General features: G+C 29.9%; 1 protein-coding gene across 1 annotated transcript; it reads left to right on the plus strand.

The window, feature by feature from the left end:
- The first annotated feature begins 1,745 nt into the window (after positions 1-1,745).
- On the plus strand, positions 1,746-21,546 carry bonsai (28S ribosomal protein S15, mitochondrial). The gene is made up of 6 exons (XM_067285778.1): positions 1,746-2,028; positions 5,705-5,783; positions 5,861-5,909; positions 10,004-10,088; positions 12,847-12,905; positions 21,165-21,546. The coding sequence occupies exons 1-6, from the start codon at positions 1,749-1,751 to the stop codon at positions 21,504-21,506; spliced, it is 894 nt and encodes a 297-aa protein (XP_067141879.1). The 5' UTR covers positions 1,746-1,748; the 3' UTR covers positions 21,507-21,546.
- The last annotated feature ends 356 nt before the right edge of the window (positions 21,547-21,902 follow it).

A 21,902-nucleotide genomic window follows, 5' to 3' on the forward strand; every position in this document is an offset into this window, starting at 1 on the left:
GGCGTATAAACTCTTTGCAGATTCTATAAACGTTGTGGCTTACCAGCTTAAGACCGAAACTGGCTCTTCACGTATTTATTTAAATGGACTTTTTATATTTATAGTATACTAACAGATGGGCCCGGCGTTGCTCGGGAAAAAAGTAAAGATAGCGAATATTAAGATTATTAGATTATAGCCGATCTTACCCGTTTGCACCGGGTGCAAGAATTAAGTTCACCTATTCCGATACTAATTAGAGAATTTTTAGATGAGGTTAGGTGGGAAAAATCATGAAATGAAAAAACAATTTGGGGAATTTTTTACCTGTGTGGATTATAATGAGTGTTCAGATTTTGTTCATACACTTTGAAGCTTAATTAAACGCTGTTTAATAGAGCATTTACATATTTATTTTCCGAAAATAAATATGTAAATAATGTGGAATTTTAATCATTCCATTCATCAGGAGATCGTAAATGTTTCGCCTGTTTCTTTTTATAATTACTTGTTTGGCAATATCCAAGGCAGTTTTGTTGGTCTCTGGACACTTAACATGTATATCACCCTTGGATGCCATTAACAGTTCTACTACTTTCGGGAAGCTGCTGTAACCCCCAAAATTCTCATACTTTTGTCTATTTTCTGATGTTTCAGCAAGACGAACGTTGTCTCTCCGAAACCTCTTCCGACACGTCTTCGTTCCAGAATAACTGTACTATTTCTTTATTGAAAACTTTCGGGCTACCAAATACGTGGACAGCCGTGCTACCCTGGATATTGGAAAGATTGACGTCTGCGTTGGACTTTAATAAAGACTTGAGGATTCCCAAATTAGTTGCTTCGATCAATGGCAATTTTTCCGTTCGCGTTGTCTTGCGCATTGACATTTATTCTCTTCTTCAGAAATCTCTGTACCTGCCCACGTTATTACGCCGAATAGTTTCGTGAAATTCGCTGATTTTACTATCTAAATCGATTCCATGTATTTTACCCCGCTAAATTAAATTCTGGCTACGAGAGATCTCTTCGTTAACACACAAATCGTCTTCAAGATTTCTGCTCTTCTGAATATTTGTAATGGAATCTTCTTTTTTCCGTTTGTAATGTTGTCACGAGACTTTCTTTATCAAATGAGAATTTTAATTTCAAATTAAGGTCTCTACAGGAGTAAACTAAACTAAACCAACAACTCGAAGATGTAGTTTAGACTACCATTGTCATGTTTATCGCGAAAATCGAATGGTACGAAATGGTACAATTTCATTGGTCAAGTAGATACCAATTGAAAATACAATAGCGAGGTTGAGGCCGAAGTTTTAAACTCGAAAACGTGTACGTCGGACGTTCAGCGCCGCTTTCCTGTAAGCCTAGAAGTTTGACAATGGCGTTTAGAATGTCGAGCATGATTCCACTGACTTTCCAAACACCATTGTCAAACTTCTAGGCTTACAGGAAACGGCGCTGAACGTCCGACGTACACGTTTTCGCGTTTAAAACTTCGGCTTCAACCTCGCTATTATCTTAATTTTTTTAAGATATCGTGTTTCCTAATGTTTTTTTCTAATGTTAGCACTAACAAACTGTTTCATTCACTGCCGAATGGTGATCTGCTAACAAATCCATTTCGCGAAAAATGGACAAAATATTAAATTCCGCACCCTCGAAAACCGCTTAAAACATATTTTAAATATCTAAAGGATTTGTCCAAAAATTGCAGATTCTCGAACGCTAGATGGCGTTCGTAAAAGATCTGGCAACTTTCTTGGATGACCATTGCAGAAAAGATGGCGGCGAAGTTGTTTCGCGTGTTACCGCCGAAATCATTCAATTTTTTAAACGTTAATGTTAGAAAGTCAGTACACAATTCTGATATAATCTTATTACCAAAGAGAAACTATTTAACAGGAAAAGTGTGTATTCTGAACAATATTTATACTCCATTTGTGATAAGTTTTCGAGGGCGAAAGTTTTTAAATTGGCCAACTCCAGAATTTTTACCTTTTACGTGGGAAAGAGTAAGGAAAGTCAATCCTATTGATGTGGCTGGTTAGTATTTTCCTATAAAATTTTTATCCTTTGAACATGAGCCATTAAAATTTAATATACATGGTATGGGTGCTGTATAATGTTGATAGATTCAAAAATCACTTTAATCCTGATAGGTTGACTTTTCACACAGCTAGTCCAAGTTAAGTGACAAAAGACTTTATTGCATTAAACTTTTAATACGTATGTTTACATCAAATGCATTTTGGGCTAACATAACTTTATAACCCCTCTTCACTGTTAATAAGAACAGGAGTAAAATAATAAGTCATGGCATTATTGTGGTAAGTTCTAATATTTACATACAATTTGCATATTTACTTACATGTAGAAACAATTTGAAACCCCGGAATACACTTTTAAACAAATTTTCAGTATAAATACAGTAAATTATTGCAACGCACGTATTAATTTTAAAACATTAAAAATTAAAATTGACTAAATTAACCTGTACATGTACAATTCATGTGAAAATTTCATACAATTTTTAAATAAGACAAAATTCAATCTTTATTATAAAATCTACTTTAGTATTCACTTATTTCAGTTTCTATACGGCAGTTACATAGATGTTCACAACAACAGATTTGGTTTGCAAAAGTACACTATAAGTGTTGTACAGTTATATTACACTTTTATCAATTATATTAATGGAATAATTAAATGTTACTTACTATTTTAATAATATGATACTTATACATTGCAACACCTAGAATTAAACGTTCACGATTACATTAAAATTTTAAGTAATACAAACGTAGGAAAAAGAGGTAATTGAACAAGTTTTGTCATATTTATAATGGTACACCCTCTATTATCTGATACCATCTCGTATTGATGATCATGTCATCTGAAATGTTTACAAGTTTGTCACTAAGTTGTTTTATGATTTCTACATGTTCTTTAAATTTTCGTTTGTAGATATCTTTTTCTGTATATAATATTTTTATTTTATTTTTATTGATTTTGCAATTATTAATGATTGAATGTTTATACCAAGGGAATGGTTATATTTGAGGTGTAGAGCTGCCTCATGTTCTTTAATTCATTTTTTTAAGTAAATAACATTTAATTATTCCATTAATGTAATTGATAAAAGTGTAATATAACTGTACAACACTTATAGTGGACTTTTGCGAGCCAAATTTATTGTTGTGAACACCTACATAATCGCCGTATAGAAACTGAAATAAGTGAATACTAAAGTGGATTTTATAATAAAGTAAGTTTGAATTTGTCTTATTTAAAAATTGTATGAAATTTTCACATGAATTGTACATGTACAGGTTAATTTAGTCAATTTTAATTTTTAAGATTTTAAAATTGTAACTACAGTAGAGCGTTGTTTATCTGAAAGTCGATCCACGGAAAGTCGGTTAACTGAAAGCTTTCCAGTCAGACTGTGTCGTGCTGAATCGAACGTTTTTGATACTAGATTAACTTCTAAAGTATAAATTTTTTTGTTTTTATATTTTTCAATATATTTATTTTGTTTGTACAAAATAAAGAAATAATTTTTAACGATACAATAGCCACAATTATTATTATAAAAATTTTTGTTAGGTTTAAAATTGATGAAAATTCAATGCGAAATGACACGCAATGGAGAAAAATTTCAACATGGGATGGGTTAATTTTTTTTTTTTTTTTTTGTACATAATCGGTTATCCGAAAAATAAGTTATCCAAACAACCCCAGTCCGCAATTGATTCGGATAAACAATGCTCTACTGTAATACGTATGTCGCAATGATTTGCTGTATTTATACTGAAAATTTGTTTAAAAGCATATTCCGGGGTATCAAATTGTTTCTACATTGTCATGCAAGTAAATATGCAAATTGTGTTATGTGAATATTAGAGCTTACCACAATAATGTCGTGACTTATTATTTTACTCTTGTTCTTATTAGCACTGAAGAGGGGCTATAAAGTTATGTTAGCCCAAAATGCATTTGATGTAAATATATGCTTTAAAAGTTTAATGCAATAAAGTCTTGTGTAACTTAACTTGGACTAGCTGTGTGAAAAATCAACCTATTAAGATTAAAGTGATTTTTACATCTAGCAAGATTTACTATCTGAAATTGTAAGATCTTCTCTTAAGATCCATCACATACTTTTAACCTGTTCTAAATACTATGAAGTCAGAAAATTCTGTCTAAAGCAACAAATCCTTTCAGATACTAAATAAAGATGGAAATAAGCCAAGTGTTTAATTAAAACTCAACTTTGGGTTCGTAGTCCAACAATCAACAAAACACGGTTTCAAAGAAGAAATAAAAAAAAATTAAGTGTATGCCAATCTGATGGACGATGGCCAAATCTGACAGATCCTCCCTTGCCTAACTACAAAGTGTAAATGTATGTTGATGATACAGATTGCTGCTGTAAATGGTTATGGTACTACCAATACTTGTAGTGGTATTTGGTCTAATAGTGCTCTTATACTAAAACCCTACAAACAATATATTCTGTGATAGTCATTTTGAAGTGGTAAAGATTACATTTGAATAGATAAATACTTTTGCAAATATCAGGTTAGTTTATAATGTATAATATATCATAAAGAGATCACAATTATAAAAACTAAAAGCAATGCTTAAAAATTGTATTTTTTACAAATACTTTACTTTCAAAATACAAAACAGCAATCCATGACAACCAACTTACTCCTTTCTAGCAGACTATGTACAAGGCATGTTTTTGTGTGTGGGTCAAGTTTTGTTTAACTGAAATGATCTGTTATAGCATTTTTTGTGTCCTCTTGTCTTCTGACTTTGTTGTCATTAACAGAAATGACTTCTAAAGTCTTAACATTTTGGTTGAAGAAACTGGTATTAAGTTGTTGATAATGCTGATATTCTGAGGATTTGTCAATGTGGATATGTTTGATCCATCAGTCACTATCCTGCTGTTCCCCATTGTGGGCGTGGTTGAATTCACAATGGACAGCATAAAAGATTTTTTTTTGTGTTAAGGAAAATTGCTCAAGTTTCCATTAACAAAAACCCCATACCTGGCAGGTAAGCTAAAGAGCCAATTAAGCTTCCATTGCTGCAAACTCAACTGCCAAAGGAGTGATTTATCAGAGGCCCTAGCATCATTAGGAGAGCAGATCTCTGTCATCAGTAAATTATTTTGAGTTTTGGAAGCAGTTATCATTTATATACCAAAAAAAAATATGGTGTAAAAAATATTTGGTATAATAGTCAATCAAAATTTTGAAAAGTAATAATTTTACAAACAGAACAAAGTATATATTTACATTTATGAATTAATATATGAGGTCATATTCCAGTTTTCCTGATAATTATAAGACAATTATTATGATTATAAAAAATTCACAAAATATTTGAAGAATACAAAAAATTCTTCATATTTCATCCCTTTTACACCTTGGAAACTTAACAGTCTTACAGTGGAGTTGACTTTTCATTGGAAGCTCTCATTCTTAATATGTAAAACGTTAAAAATTTTTTCCTCTGGCCATGGCACAATTATAAATACTTACATATTAATAAAAAAAGAATGATTTTTTTTATTTGTTGTTATGATTATTTACTTTTTTGAATAGTCATAATTGCCTTATAATTTTTAATTAATTAATTAATTATATATATATATTTAATTTAACTTTTCTGAAATTGTATGTAGAAAATGAGAAATTTCTTTTAGGTGATTTAGATCTGACTTTACCATCACTTGATCCTTCAACTCCTAAATCTGGTTTTGAGCTGTCAGAACAACTTAAAATGTTAGTAGTATTAATATAATATAATCAAGATTACATGTAAGTTTTTCACTTAGGTTAATCATTTCTTTATTTTTTAGTGCAAATGAAGATGTTAAGAAAATTTTTACTTTGTCTACTGCATCTCAGGTATTAAAAAATTATTATAATTATAAAAGATGAAAGTTTCAATAAAATTATTACTAGATATATTGTGGAAATATTATTTATTAAAAGTATTTTAAATTATTAAGTATTTAGCATATAGTAAGTTATTTAGTATTATTTAATAATTCATCAAATTCCATCACTATTTCAGCTAGTTTTGAACCCATTTTTGATTCCATGCTATTGTCATCTTTGTCATCTGTAGTACAGTGGGTGATCGGTTAACGAATAAATCATATAACGAACACTTTCGCGAAAGATTTTTATGTTCAAACAATGAACACATGTTCAGATAATGAACACCTCACAGAACAAACACAAGAAGAAGCAACATAAAATAATGAATACCAATTGGTCTTGTCTTCAGACAACAATTCAAAACTGTTTGGAGTGCGGGAGACGTTGACATGAATGCTCAACCCGGTATGTACTGATCGGATGGTATTCATCCGAACTTTGAAACTTTCCCTTGTAATTCCAGCCTTTTATTTTTCTGACAGAAACAATTTTTTTATAGTATTCGCGAGACCATTGGACAGGCATGCATTAAGTTTTACGTCAGTTTTTCTTTTCGAAAGGTGAGAGTATAATAGCAAAGGTAGAGAGTGGGCAGAAGATGTCTGATGTTGCTGGGCAGTATGGCTTGAACAGCTCTACAGTAGGCCACAGTTCAATCTTATCTAAGAAAGATACAGTATAATCAAGAAGACTCAAGCTGCTTAAGAAGTAACAAAAATCACATCTGAGAAATAAAGAACATTGAAGAGCTCATAATGGAACCTGAAACTGATCTGATGACAAGAATGCCAAGAAACTCGGCGAGATATATTTTCTTCTGAAAAAAGAGGATTAATGCTGATATCTGTATTAAACACCTTTTGAAGAAGTGGGAGGATGTCAGAAACAAGTCTTAGAATGGCACCCAAACAAGGTTGAGGTTAATAGGATTGGGTATCTGTACAATTACAACACTATTAATTACTTCTGAAAAATCCTGAAGAGAGAAAAGCAATCGACATTAGACAGATTCTTTAACCCCCCACAAATGGAAAAAACATGACTAATAAAAATATAAGACTGTGTATATATGTATTTTTATTATTACATATAAGTAAACGTAGTAAGAAAGTATATATTTTTTTGTTTTGGAGTATCCAGAATAAATTATCAAATTCCCATAAAAACCTATGGTAAATCAATAATCAGTTAATGAACAATTCGGAGAGTGAATATAGTCTTAAAACAGATTATATTCGTTAACTAATCACCCACTGTATTTATCAATTTGAAAATAATTATTAATATATGCAAATTTAATTAATGCTATAAGCCAATCCTCTAAACTTTTTAAACTACTCTATTAAATCCCAATGTATATTTGGGTACATGTTTTTTACATCTGAGTTTATCATTCTATCAGTTTTGTTTAATCTATTAATTACATCGTTTGCAATTTTTATTGAATATTTTAAATCTTCTATATTCTTTAATTGTTCTTTTAAATATTGTTCAAAGTTATAAAGTATCATGTATTGAAAATCATTTAACAGTCTATATAGTATTCAGTAGTCTTGCATTTATAGTGTCATTTATGATCTAAGTGACTAATAAAAATCAATATAGTGATTTGTCTATGTTGTAGTTATTGAGTAGGTTAATTTTTCGAACATTTTTGCTTTTTTCAATAAATGATTTATTAAAAATTACTTTAGCCACTACAAAGCTGTTAAGATCATATATGTGAGAGAACAGAATGTCTTCCTAAACTTTAAAGTGGTTGGCAAATTGTCTTTGTAACATGATCTTTGAACTTTCACCAAATAAATGCTGTTGATAACTTTGGAAAAGTTTATCATTTCTTGGTACTGTTAGCTTAATTCCAATAATAAGATAGAAGTATTAAGACATTAATATGTATAAATGGTAATTGACAACTTAACCAGATTAGTCTTCTCTAATAGATAATGAATATTGTTCAGGTTTTACAACCCTCCCTCCTCCCCTATTACTATTTTAAGCCAGTCTTTATTTGACACCTATGGTCAAAATTCATTCCCTGAAAGGTATTTGAACTGAATCTTTGTTTTAGTTTTAAAATATTTCATACGTGATCAATTCTTTCAGAATATTGGAGGTGGGACTTTGTGTTTTTGTAAGGTAGGTTATGGACAACAGCATCTGCTATTTAGAGGTAAATATAATAGATGTCCTATTTGAAGAGTCTGGGGATTGTAAAAATGTCCATTATTCAGGAGTGTCCATTAATTAAAGGAGGTTTCATTGTATTTACTTTCTACTTTATTTTTGATGTATTTGGTTTTATATATATATATGAATAATGCATGGATGCTTTTACAGTGATAACAAGAGATGACTTGGGTGTACAACAGATTGCATTTAAGCAATGAGTGTATTTTTTCACTGGATGCACAGTTTGAATATAGAAGCATTGTTTGAACTCTGGATTGAATTTTTCTCAAATTTAGCATTCAAACTCTGGAACATTTAAAAGTTAAGAGTCATTTGAAGTACAGTAAAACCTGTCTATGGTGACCACTCACTGTTCCTTCAAAAAGTGGTCTTTTAGACAGGTGGTCGTCCAATATAGGTGGTGCTGTAATACCATATTTCCGTACGTATTTTACGCACTTTTTAGCCATTTCCACTAGGCAAAACTTGAGGTGAGCAAAAATAAGCGAATTTTTTCAATGATAGAGCTATATTTGTATTGTATTTTATTCTTATCGCATAACTCTATTTTTACAGGAGTTGTCATGATTTTATAAGACAGATTTAATACCAATATTTTAAAGATTAATACAATACTCACATTTTCTTGATTGTAATGCACACTTTCTTTTTCTTAATGTAATAAATTCAACTCTGTTCTTTTCGTTCGCTTCTCAGTTACACGTATTACGTTATCAATATACAAGCATATCGTATCTCTCCATCCCTTTGAATGGTTTTTGTTAGTTTAATCTTACAGTATTTTTAAAGTTAAAATATTTTTTTAATATTTAATATTTTCTTAAGTACAATAAGAAAAATTATTAATTAATAATAAAACAATTTTATTATTTTTTCTCATAATACAATTTCATTACATTCTGCGATTGTTCTTGGACAATTGCAGAATCAAAAAAGGAAAGTTGCCTGTAAAACTGATTTTTCGCATTAATGTGTTTATTGTTTTTTTGAATATTTTGCATGCGAAAATTACTTGGATATTATTTTTCTAAAAATATCATGGAAATAAGGTAGGTTGATACAGAAACTATTTATTGCACATGTACTGTATATAAGCTTTAAAAAAAATTAATAAATAAAATAAATTTTATCAAACAATGAGATCAGCCAATTAATTGTATCATGAACAATACCCCTAAGGAAAATACTGTAGGTCTACGGTAAAATAAGTTTTGTTTTCCCACAGTTAAACTTCGCTGCTAAATTGCCGTTGTGATAAACCATTTTCACTTTCTCTGATAACTTTAACATGATCTTCTAATGACAGCACTTTGCATTTTCGTTTTTTGGACAATTTCAAACAATCTGAAATGAATTTCCTTTGTTGCTAGACTAATTCATTAACAGCTGTACCTAATTTCAAGGGTGGGAGAAGTGCCCAAGGTGAGTTCAAACAAGAGTTTAGACCAGATATATTCGCGGAAGTTGTCGCTTATTACAGTTGTATGTTGTTTCAGACCAAAAATCAATGCCCGCGTTACACAGGTGGTCGTTTAATATGGGTAACTTATACGAAGACTCGGTGTATAAAGTATTCCATGCCAGAAATTTTTGCCCGCTGACAGGTGCCCATCGAATGCAGGTGGTTGCCTAAGCAGTTTTCACTGTGTATATTTGTAAAAATTAATATGTCTGTAGTACATAATTTTTACAAATTTATCATGTTTCTAGAAAGTAATCTAGGATTTCTTTTTGTTTTTGGGTGAAACATTTAGTAGAAAAATAATAAAATTGGTTGGAATTAGCCAAGAGTGCAATATTAAATCATTATCAATATTAAGTCAACTTAATTCACTTAACTAAATATAAAATATTTAATATTTTAGAAGGAAATTAACAAATTAATTATGGAAGAGTTTTTAAGTAGATGTCAAAGACATGCAACAGATGTTACTTCTCCAGAAGCAAGGAGTAAGTACTAAATTTGTTTAATATTTCAATAATTATTAGAAGATTTTATTTTTGCTTCATATAAACTAATGTCTAAAAGTTAAATAACAAAATACAAATAACTGATCTTAAAAACTATATTTAAAGTATGTAAAATATCTTCACTACTATTTTATATCACTATAAAAACAGTTTGAATTTCATTTTGAATTAAAATTATATATTTTACTATAAAAGTATATGCACCAACCAATGCCAAATTATCAGGCTAGAAAAAGGCTATAGCAATATTAATAATTTTAAGATAATAACTAACACCTAACTCTAGTATCAAATTATCTTAAAATTATTAATATTGCTATAGTCGTTTTCTAGCCCAATAATTCGACATTGGTTGGTGTCTTACTTTATGTATAATGGGTTAGTTGTTGTTTATTTATAAAAGTATATGCTCCAAAAGATAAGATTTTTACTCAAAAAATATTCTTGATTATAATTTATGAAAACAAAATCAAATCCTATGGAAGATATATAAATCATTGCAATTAAAATTTAAAGAAATGAATTAAGAATTTTAACTTAATACTTTACTTTCATAGAAATTTTGATTTCTATTGTAGTAATTGACATTACTTTTATACATAATAAACTGTATATGTATATTTTTCCTACAATTTAATTTTGTTTTTGTGTTTAATTTGATAAAGAATATATTTTTTAAGTGTATTATATTTTTTATCTTTGACTTTTTTATGTTTTCATTTCATTGTATATTTATATACGAGGTATGTATGAGGCTTGGATGAAAAGTTTTACCCTAATCAGGAGGAAGTAATGCAAATGAAACAAAAGTCATACAGTCCATATTTGGATTTTCCACAGTATATATCTGTAATTTTTATTTTTCTACTTACATTATTAACAGACAGTCAACAGAGTGCACTAGTAAGCAAGCTGTGAAGATCTTATGCAATGAGAATGTTTGGTGCACTGCCATCATCCAATACTGCTTCAAAAAAGAATGTTGACAAAAGACATCCATGCCAACATGCAGACAGCATTGCAAGAGTCTGCTTTATCCAGCATACAAGTGAAATTTTGGTTAGCTGAATTCAAAAGTGATTCCCATTCCATCTCAGATTGAAGTGTGTTCTGGATGGTCAAGAACAGCAAATGTTAGAATGAATGTCACAGAAGTCAATGATACTACCCTGCAGGATTTTTGTGTGACATTGTGATTCATTTCAGATGTAGTGGGAAATCATATGAACGTGTGAAATCTGTTTTCCATGACAAATTGGACAGAAGAAAAGTTTCAGAACACTGGGTTCCCACAGACTAACAGTTGATCAGAAATGTACTTGAGAAGTGTTGGCACAATCTCATTTGCAGTGGCTGAAAACTAACAAAGAAGACTTCCTGAATTATCTCATCATCCAAGATTAAACTTATGTGCATCATTTTGACTCTGAAACAAAGGTACAGTTTTAAAAAGAAGTAGGACAATCCTTCACCTCTAAAGAAATTTCAAACATAGCCATTGACTGGCAAGGTTATGGCCTCAATATTTCAGGACAAAAGGAGTACTGTTCATTGATTTTTGAAGAATGGGAGGACAAACAAGAGTGACTATTACATGCCACTGTTGAGACAATTAAATGATGCAGTTGAAAAAAAAAAATTGAAGAAGATAGGAAAGGATTCATCTTCCGTTAAGAGGGAGGACACATCCAGTTTCAAGGCACACCAGACCCTCCAGACAATTGAAACATTAGGACATCCACCATATTACCTGATATGGTACCATCCAATTTCCATATTTTCCCAGCATTGAAAACGCCTGAAATAATAACATTTTCTTGTTGATGATGATGATGATGAGAATTATACAGAAGTGGTGTGACACACTGGATGAGATTTTTGCAAGGCTGGAGTTCTGATGAGACAAATGCATCACACTTCATGGAGAGACTTTGTAGAGTAGTCATGCAGTTACAAGTATTTCTTGGATAATTTGGAAACTTTTTATCCAACCTGGTATATTAATGCATTTCAAGTTTGCAGTTTTGAGAGTAATGAATTTTATTTATTTACATTTTTTTTAAACAATTTCAAATTCTAATGTTGAAAAAAATGATATAAACTATAAATATTATAAAATTTCTCAGAGTATTATTTATTTCTAAATAAATATTAAATTAGCACAAGAAAGATGTCTTCTTAAATATTCATAAATTAAATGTAAGAATATTTTTAAAAATTGTTACTATTGTGAATATTTTTAATAAATGAACTTCTTATTTGGTTCATAAATTGCATTTCTTACACTATTCAAAGAATATAATAATAGAAAATGCAAGTTCTTGTTACCCTAACATAAGTACTGTACTAATAAAGTTCTTCCACTTTTAATTATTAGTTATTACTAAGTACCTGTACATAATTATTAATACAGTAGTAAGTATTAAGTACAGTGTAAAGTTAATAAAATTATGAATATATACTGTATTTTTTGTGTTACTGTGATTTATGTAACAATAATTATGTTGTTAGATTTATTTATGCCATGCTTTATATAATTTATATTATAGAATCCTATACAATATCAAATATATTATAATTATTTTTGCTAATGACTTATGTTTAAAACATTAAAGAAAGAAGATAAATTTTTTTGTATTTATATTATTTATTATTTATATATAAATAAATATTTAATTTGTTAACAGTACATGGAAATTTGAATTTTGTTTAATAATACATTTAAATTTTTTCTCAGTTGCTTTATTAACTGTAAAAGTAAGAATATTGGCAAGAACCTTTAAGGAGCATCCCAGGGTAAGCAGAATTTGTAATTTTTTAACTGCTGCAATGATTTTTGTTACTTAAATGTTTTCATGATTACTTCAAGAATTACAAAGTAATTAATTTCATAATTTTTAGTATAAATTGCATTGGTACAATCATTAAAATCTGTTCTACAGACAAATTTCTGTTTATTTCTTTAGTAAAATATGCACATATCTTTTCTAGACATTACAGTTTAAAACAAAATGAAAAGTTAATATTTTAAAAAAAAGAACTATAAATATACAATCAATTCAAAATATAGTACAGTGGAACCTCACATAACAAGTGATTCGCATAACGAGCAAATTAAATTTTAAAAAATGACTCACTTAACGAGCAACATTTTACATAACGAGTGACGAGAAGAGGGGAAATCCCAGATTGTGCGCATGCTCCATCTTGCTATTATCTGTAATTTGTTTTTTTGTTTTCTGCAAATCGAATTCACATTTCAGGTTGGTTCATTCCATGCTAGAAGAAAAGAGGTTGATGATTCACGCTTCTTAACAATGTACATTGTCGAAGTTAAGACAATGAAGAAAATATACATTTTCAAGTCTATGTTTTAATCCATTTTTCACCTACCACAGAAGTAACAGCTAAAAATACATGAAGATGAACTTCACGAAAAAACAAACAATAAGTAGAAAATTCACATGGTTAAAACGATATCAACGTCAGCCTTTCTATGGAGGATCTGTGAATTTTGTACTTACTGTTTGTTTTTTCGTGAAGTTCATCTTCATGTATTTTTAGCTGTTACTTCTGTGGTTGGTGAAAAATGGATTAAAACATAGACTTGAAAATGTATATTTTCTTCATTGTCTTAACTTCAAAATAGAAGATATCCAGAGTTATGTAATGATATGTAAATGAATGAAATTGGAATACTCAGAACCACCACTAGAGGGCCAGACCAGTTATAAATATGTTAAGGACTTGATGGTATGGTAAGAAGATTATACTTCCGTTTTTAATGTGAAAACGTCAGATCCTCCATAGAAAGGCTGACGTTGATATCGTTTTAACCATGTGAATTTTCTACTTACTGTTTGTTTTTTTGTGAAGTCCATCTTCATGTATTTTTAGCTGTTACTTCTGTGGTTGGTGAAAAATGGATTAAAACATAGACTTGAAAATGTATATTTTCTTCATTGTCTTAACTTCAAAATAGAAGATATCCAGAGTTATGTAATGATATGTAAATGAATGAAATTGGAATACTCAGAACCACCACTAGAGGGCCAGACCAGTTATAAATATGTTAAGGACTTGATGGTATGGTAAGAAGATTATACTTCCGTTTTTAATGTGAAAACGTCAGATCCTCCATAGAAAGGCTGACGTTGATATCGTTTTAACCATGTGAATTTTCTACTTACTGTTTGTTTTTTTGTGAAGTTCATCTTCATGTATTTTTAGCTGTTACTTCTGTGGTTGGTGAAAAATGGATTAAAACATAGACTTGAAAATGTATATTTTCTTCATTGTCTTAACTTCAAAATAGAAGATATCCAGAGTTATGTAATGATATGTAAATGAATGAAATTGGAATACTCAGAACCACCACTAGAGGGCCAGACCAGTTATAAATATGTTAAGGACTTGATGGTATGGTAAGAAGATTATACTTCCGTTTTTAATGTGAAAACGTCAGATCCTCCATAGAAAGGCTGACGTTGATATCGTTTTAACCATGTGAATTTTCTACTTACTGTTTGTTTTTTTGTGAAGTTCATCTTCATGTATTTTTAGCTGTTACTTCTGTGGTTGGTGAAAAATGGATTAAAACATAGACTTGAAAATGTATATTTTCTTCATTGTCTTAACTTCAAAATAGAAGATATCCAGAGTTATGTAATGATATGTAAATGAATGAAATTGGAATACTCAGAACCACCACTAGAGGGCCAGACCAGTTATAAATATGTTAAGGACTTGATGGTATGGTAAGAAGATTATACTTCCGTTTTTAATGTGAAAACGTCAGATCCTCCATAGAAAGGCTGACGTTGATATCGTTTTAACCATGTGAATTTTCTACTTACTGTTTGTTTTTTTGTGAAGTCCATCTTCATGTATTTTTAGCTGTTACTTCTGTGGTTGGTGAAAAATGGATTAAAACATAGACTTGAAAATGTATATTTTCTTCATTGTCTTAACTTCAAAATAGAAGATATCCAGAGTTATGTAATGATATGTAAATGAATGAAATTGGAATACTCAGAACCACCACTAGAGGGCCAGACCAGTTATAAATATGTTAAGGACTTGATGGTATGGTAAGAAGATTATACTTCCGTTTTTAATGTGAAAACGTCAGATCCTCCATAGAAAGGCTGACGTTGATATCGTTTTAACCATGTGAATTTTCTACTTACTGTTTGTTTTTTTGTGAAGTCCATCTTCATGTATTTTTAGCTGTTACTTCTGTGGTTGGTGAAAAATGGATTAAAACATAGACTTGAAAATGTATATTTTCTTCATTGTCTTAACTTCAAAATAGAAGATATCCAGAGTTATGTAATGATATGTAAATGAATGAAATTGGAATACTCAGAACCACCACTAGAGGGCCAGACCAGTTATAAATATGTTAAGGACTTGATGGTATGGTAAGAAGATTATACTTCCGTTTTTAATGTGAAAACGTCAGATCCTCCATAGAAAGGCTGACGTTGATATCGTTTTAACCATGTGAATTTTCTACTTACTGTTTGTTTTTTTGTGAAGTCTATCTTCATGTATTTTTAGCTGTTACTTCTGTGGTTGGTGAAAAATGGATTAAAACATAGACTTGAAAATGTATATTTTCTTCATTGTCTTAACTTCAAAATAGAAGATATCCAGAGTTATGTAATGATATGTAAATGAATGAAATTGGAATACTCAGAACCACCACTAGAGGGCCAGACCAGTTATAAATATGTTAAGGACTTGATGGTATGGTAAGAAGATTATACTTCCGTTTTTAATGTGAAAACGTCAGATCCTCCATAGAAAGGCTGACGTTGATATCGTTTTAACCATGTGAATTTTCTACTTACTGTTTGTTTTTTTGTGAAGTCCATCTTCATGTATTTTTAGCTGTTACTTCTGTGGTTGGTGAAAAATGGATTAAAACATAGACTTGAAAATGTATATTTTCTTCATTGTCTTAACTTCAAAATAGAAGATATCCAGAGTTATGTAATGATATGTAAATGAATGAAATTGGAATACTCAGAACCACCACTAGAGGGCCAGACCAGTTATAAATATGTTAAGGACTTGATGGTATGGTAAGAAGATTATACTTCCGTTTTTAATGTGAAAACGTCAGATCCTCCATAGAAAGGCTGACGTTGATATCGTTTTAACCATGTGAATTTTCTACTTACTGTTTGTTTTTTTGTGAAGTCCATCTTCATGTATTTTTAGCTGTTACTTCTGTGGTTGGTGAAAAATGGATTAAAACATAGACTTGAAAATGTATATTTTCTTCATTGTCTTAACTTCAAAATAGAAGATATCCAGAGTTATGTAATGATATGTAAATGAATGAAATTGGAATACTCAGAACCACCACTAGAGGGCCAGACCAGTTATAAATATGTTAAGGACTTGATGGTATGGTAAGAAGATTATACTTCCGTTTTTAATGTGAAAACGTCAGATCCTCCATAGAAAGGCTGACGTTGATATCGTTTTAACCATGTGAATTTTCTACTTACTGTTTGTTTTTTTGTGAAGTTCATCTTCATGTATTTTTAGCTGTTACTTCTGTGGTTGGTGAAAAATGGATTAAAACATAGACTTGAAAATGTATATTTTCTTCATTGTCTTAACTTCAAAATAGAAGATATCCAGAGTTATGTAATGATATGTAAATGAATGAAATTGGAATACTCAGAACCACCACTAGAGGGCCAGACCAGTTATAAATATGTTAAGGACTTGATGGTATGGTAAGAAGATTATACTTCCGTTTTTAATGTGAAAACGTCAGATCCTCCATAGAAAGGCTGACGTTGATATCGTTTTAACCATGTGAATTTTCTACTTACTGTTTGTTTTTTCGTGAAGTCCATCTTCATGTATTTTTAGCTGTTACTTCTGTGGTTGGTGAAAAATGGATTAAAACATAGACTTGAAAATGTATATTTTCTTCATTGTCTTAACTTCAAAATAGAAGATATCCAGAGTTATGTAATGATATGTAAATGAATGAAATTGGAATACTCAGAACCACCACTAGAGGGCCAGACCAGTTATAAATATGTTAAGGACTTGATGGTATGGTAAGAAGATTATACTTCCGTTTTTAATGTGAAAACGTCAGATCCTCCATAGAAAGGCTGACGTTGATATCGTTTTAACCATGTGAATTTTCTACTTACTGTTTGTTTTTTTGTGAAGTCCATCTTCATGTATTTTTAGCTGTTACTTCTGTGGTTGGTGAAAAATGGATTAAAACATAGACTTGAAAATGTATATTTTCTTCATTGTCTTAACTTCAAAATAGAAGATATCCAGAGTTATGTAATGATATGTAAATGAATGAAATTGGAATACTCAGAACCACCACTAGAGGGCCAGACCAGTTATAAATATGTTAAGGACTTGATGGTATGGTAAGAAGATTATACTTCCGTTTTTAATGTGAAAACGTCAGATCCTCCATAGAAAGGCTGACGTTGATATCGTTTTAACCATGTGAATTTTCTACTTACTGTTTGTTTTTTTGTGAAGTCCATCTTCATGTATTTTTAGCTGTTACTTCTGTGGTTGGTGAAAAATGGATTAAAACATAGACTTGAAAATGTATATTTTCTTCATTGTCTTAACTTCAAAATAGAAGATATCCAGAGTTATGTAACGATATGTAAATGAATGAAATTGGAATACTCAGAACCACCACTAGAGGGCCAGACCAGTTATAAATATGTTAAGGACTTGATGGTATGGTAAGAAGATTATACTTCCGTTTTTAATGTGAAAACGTCAGATCCTCCATAGAAAGGCTGACGTTGATATCGTTTTAACCATGTGAATTTTCTACTTACTGTTTGTTTTTTTGTGAAGTCTATCTTCATGTATTTTTAGCTGTTACTTCTGTGGTTGGTGAAAAATGGATTAAAACATAGACTTGAAAATGTATATTTTCTTCATTGTCTTAACTTCAAAATAGAAGATATCCAGAGTTATGTAATGATATGTAAATGAATGAAATTGGAATACTCAGAACCACCACTAGAGGGCCAGACCAGTTATAAATATGTTAAGGACTTGATGGTATGGTAAGAAGATTATACTTCCGTTTTTAATGTGAAAACGTCAGATCCTCCATAGAAAGGCTGACGTTGATATCGTTTTAACCATGTGAATTTTCTACTTACTGTTTGTTTTTTTGTGAAGTCCATCTTCATGTATTTTTAGCTGTTACTTCTGTGGTTGGTGAAAAATGGATTAAAACATAGACTTGAAAATGTATATTTTCTTCATTGTCTTAACTTCAAAATAGAAGATATCCAGAGTTATGTAATGATATGTAAATGAATGAAATTGGAATACTCAGAACCACCACTAGAGGGCCAGACCAGTTATAAATATGTTAAGGACTTGATGGTATGGTAAGAAGATTATACTTCCGTTTTTAATGTGAAAACGTCAGATCCTCCATAGAAAGGCTGACGTTGATATCGTTTTAACCATGTGAATTTTCTACTTACTGTTTGTTTTTTTGTGAAGTCCATCTTCATGTATTTTTAGCTGTTACTTCTGTGGTTGGTGAAAAATGGATTAAAACATAGACTTGAAAATGTATATTTTCTTCATTGTCTTAACTTCGAAATAGAAGATATCCAGAGTTATGTAACGATATGTAAATGTATATTGTATAATTTTCTTTGATAAACATTATACATAAAATACCATATTTACTTGCATATAGGATGAGGTGTGACTTTAAAGATCAAAATAAAGAAAATTAGATTTATTAATACGATTCTAATTTTATTTTGTTTACTCACAAATAAATTATCATCAAATGCACGTATTAAGGCAAACAACCATGTTTTCTTGATGCTCAGACTCAGCCCTTCGAAGCTCCATTACAATTCTCATCTGTTTTTACTCTTACTCCACAAAGCATCATCCTCTGATTTGTTGAGTGAATTTAAAATGCAGTATTTCCTGAATAACTGCTATCAGCTTTTGAAGAATGCTTTTACACGTACCTGATACCCATGTAGCAAAACCAAAAGATTATAATGCACGTGACAGGAAAAAGTTTACTTTTAATGATTCAGAATGTAGAAATATTCATTAAAAATACTAGTTTAACAAATATGAAATAACTACATTTATAATCATTGCTAAGTGACCAGCTATTTTTGGATTATCTCTTTAAAAACGACATTCACCTTGACCTCGATAGCACTCTGCTATAATGGCAGCACGAATTATACACGGTTCACAAAAATTATTGCAAAAACGCAAAGGATCCTTTGCTCGCACCTATAGGATGACCTAGGTTTTCAAAGCAGTGAAAAGTGAATGAAAACCTCATCTTATATGCAAATAAATATGGTATTTGAGTATTATTTCAGCATGGAATGCATTATCATATTTTACATTAATTTCCATGGGGAAAATTGTTTCGCTTAATGAGTGTTTCACATTACGAGTAAGGTTCTGGAACGAATTATGCTTGTTAAGCGAGGTTCCACTGTATTTAAAAACTCACACAGATATGTATAAAGCAGAGATGGGAGTTGGTGGAAAAATATGCATTGGTATTTTTTAAAATTGACTCCAACTCTCCATCCCTGGTACAAAATTTTGCAGTCAAAATTATAAATTTATTACATGAATTTTATTTTATTTATTTATTTATTTATGTTTGATAAATTTAACTTATGTGAACAATAAGCTTTTGAATACTATAAAATGAAGACCTATAAAATATGTTATTAAAGTGATTAAAATGTAATTTGTCTTTAAACTGTCCCTGTTTATAATAATAATAATAATAATAATAAATCAACAAGTACACTCCACTCGCTCATGAAATAAGACAATGTGGAGTTAGGATAGAGTGCTTATTGTGCATGTTGTGCACTTTTCCTTTGGTGTCATACCATGTACACTATGCAAAGACCAGAAATGTTAAACCTCAACAATAACATATACATGACACTACAGAAAACTACAATATTGAACACATCACATTGTTAGGAAGTTATTAGATACAGACATATACCAATAACAACACAGAAGTTTAATGTTACATTTGTTTATGTAGCTATGCTTTGATTAGTGTCATAGCACTTAACACTGATATTAACTGAGTGAGACATTTGCAACATAATAATAATAATGTTGGTTTATTTATAAACAATTTTCAGAGTTTTTCAGGACAGATATGTCTAAATTAATGCAGTGGATCTCAACCTGTTTTTTGCAAACTTGCTGAGTGTTCCACAAAAAAAGAAAATATTTTAAGTTTTTATTGTAAATTTATTCCAACATATTACTTTATTCGTAGACAATTTCATATTTTCTAATGCTTTATATAATAACAGGTATATAAATGGTGTTGTGCAGCCTCAGAAAGGTTGAGAACTACTGGTGTAATGTAATAGAAATAATTAAAATTAATCATATTAGTTAATTTTAATTATATAATTATTTAACTAATATGATTAATTTTAATTATTTCCACTTTGTTAGATATATTTTAATTGCAAAGTATCAGAATCATTTTAGGAAATAAAAATTAATATAATAATCTTTCCTTTATGTAAACTGCTTGGAAGGAAACTAATTATTACTAGTTATCTACTTTTAATTATAGCACAGGTGTGATTTACAAATTAAAACCAATTGTTGAATAGAAATACATTAAAATTGGGAGATAATTTGGTAGATGCATAAATAATCACTAACACAACAAATTTTTGGTTTGTTTGATTTAGATAAATTAAATTTAAGAGGAATTTCTATTTATAATTATCATAAATAAGGAATAGTTAAATGATATTTGTGAGTTAAATTTACATAAATAATACGAAGAAATTACTTTCAGTTGAATTACTTGTATAGTATGGAATGCATTTAGTTGCCACTTGGTTATGAATGTTTGAATATTGATTAATTCATTTCACAAATACAAAATTAAAGTACAAAATATCTTAATTTCATAAAATTTTTATATTTAAACATATGTCTTTTTATTTCATTAATGATTTAAATATTTTGTTTCAGAATAAAGTAGTTAAAGTCAGTCTGTTTCATTGCATTGACAAACGTAACATGCTGCTGAGACTATTGAGGCAGTGGGACTATCGACGTTTCGAATGGTTACTTCACGAGTTAAAGATCACTTACAGAGAACCAAAAGACGGAAAGCAAGAGAAAATATCTAGAAAAGGCGAACTTCGGAGACTAACTCGCGAACATTGCGAGAAAGTAAAAAATGAGAAATTGCAAAAATATCACGAGAAATTAAAAGAACAACAAGAAGCATTCTTAAAAGAAAAAGAAGATACATTGAAGTGGATTGCAGAAGAAGAGAAAACTCTTGGTTTAATTGAAAGTAAAAGTTAGATTGTTAAAAGGTATTAATAAAAAAAGGTATATAGCAATATGTCATGAAAATATCTTTTATTGTTGCTGTCATTTTAAAAATTTCTTATAAGAAAGATAAAATTTTAATGTTTGCAGTTAAAGTATGTGCATTAGTGTTAAAATTTTTATTAGAATATGTGCAATTATTCTAAATTTCTGAAATTTATTGTGATGATAAATCTTAACATACAATACATTGTGTTAGTGAAGAAAAGTAGGAATATCCAGAATTTATTTTAGAATATTAGTGTTTGTGCTATCTCACACTAATAAACTCTTAGTAAATTGTGTCAATCAATAATATACACTTTTAAATTACATTATGTTAAAGTGTATATTATTGATTTAATAAATTCCTCAATGTAATGAGAATGA

Source organism: Centruroides vittatus, unplaced genomic scaffold, assembly GCF_030686945.1.
Source record: "Centruroides vittatus isolate TY-2023 unplaced genomic scaffold, ASM3068694v2 scaffold_2979, whole genome shotgun sequence".
NCBI lineage: Eukaryota > Metazoa > Arthropoda > Arachnida > Scorpiones > Buthidae > Centruroides > Centruroides vittatus.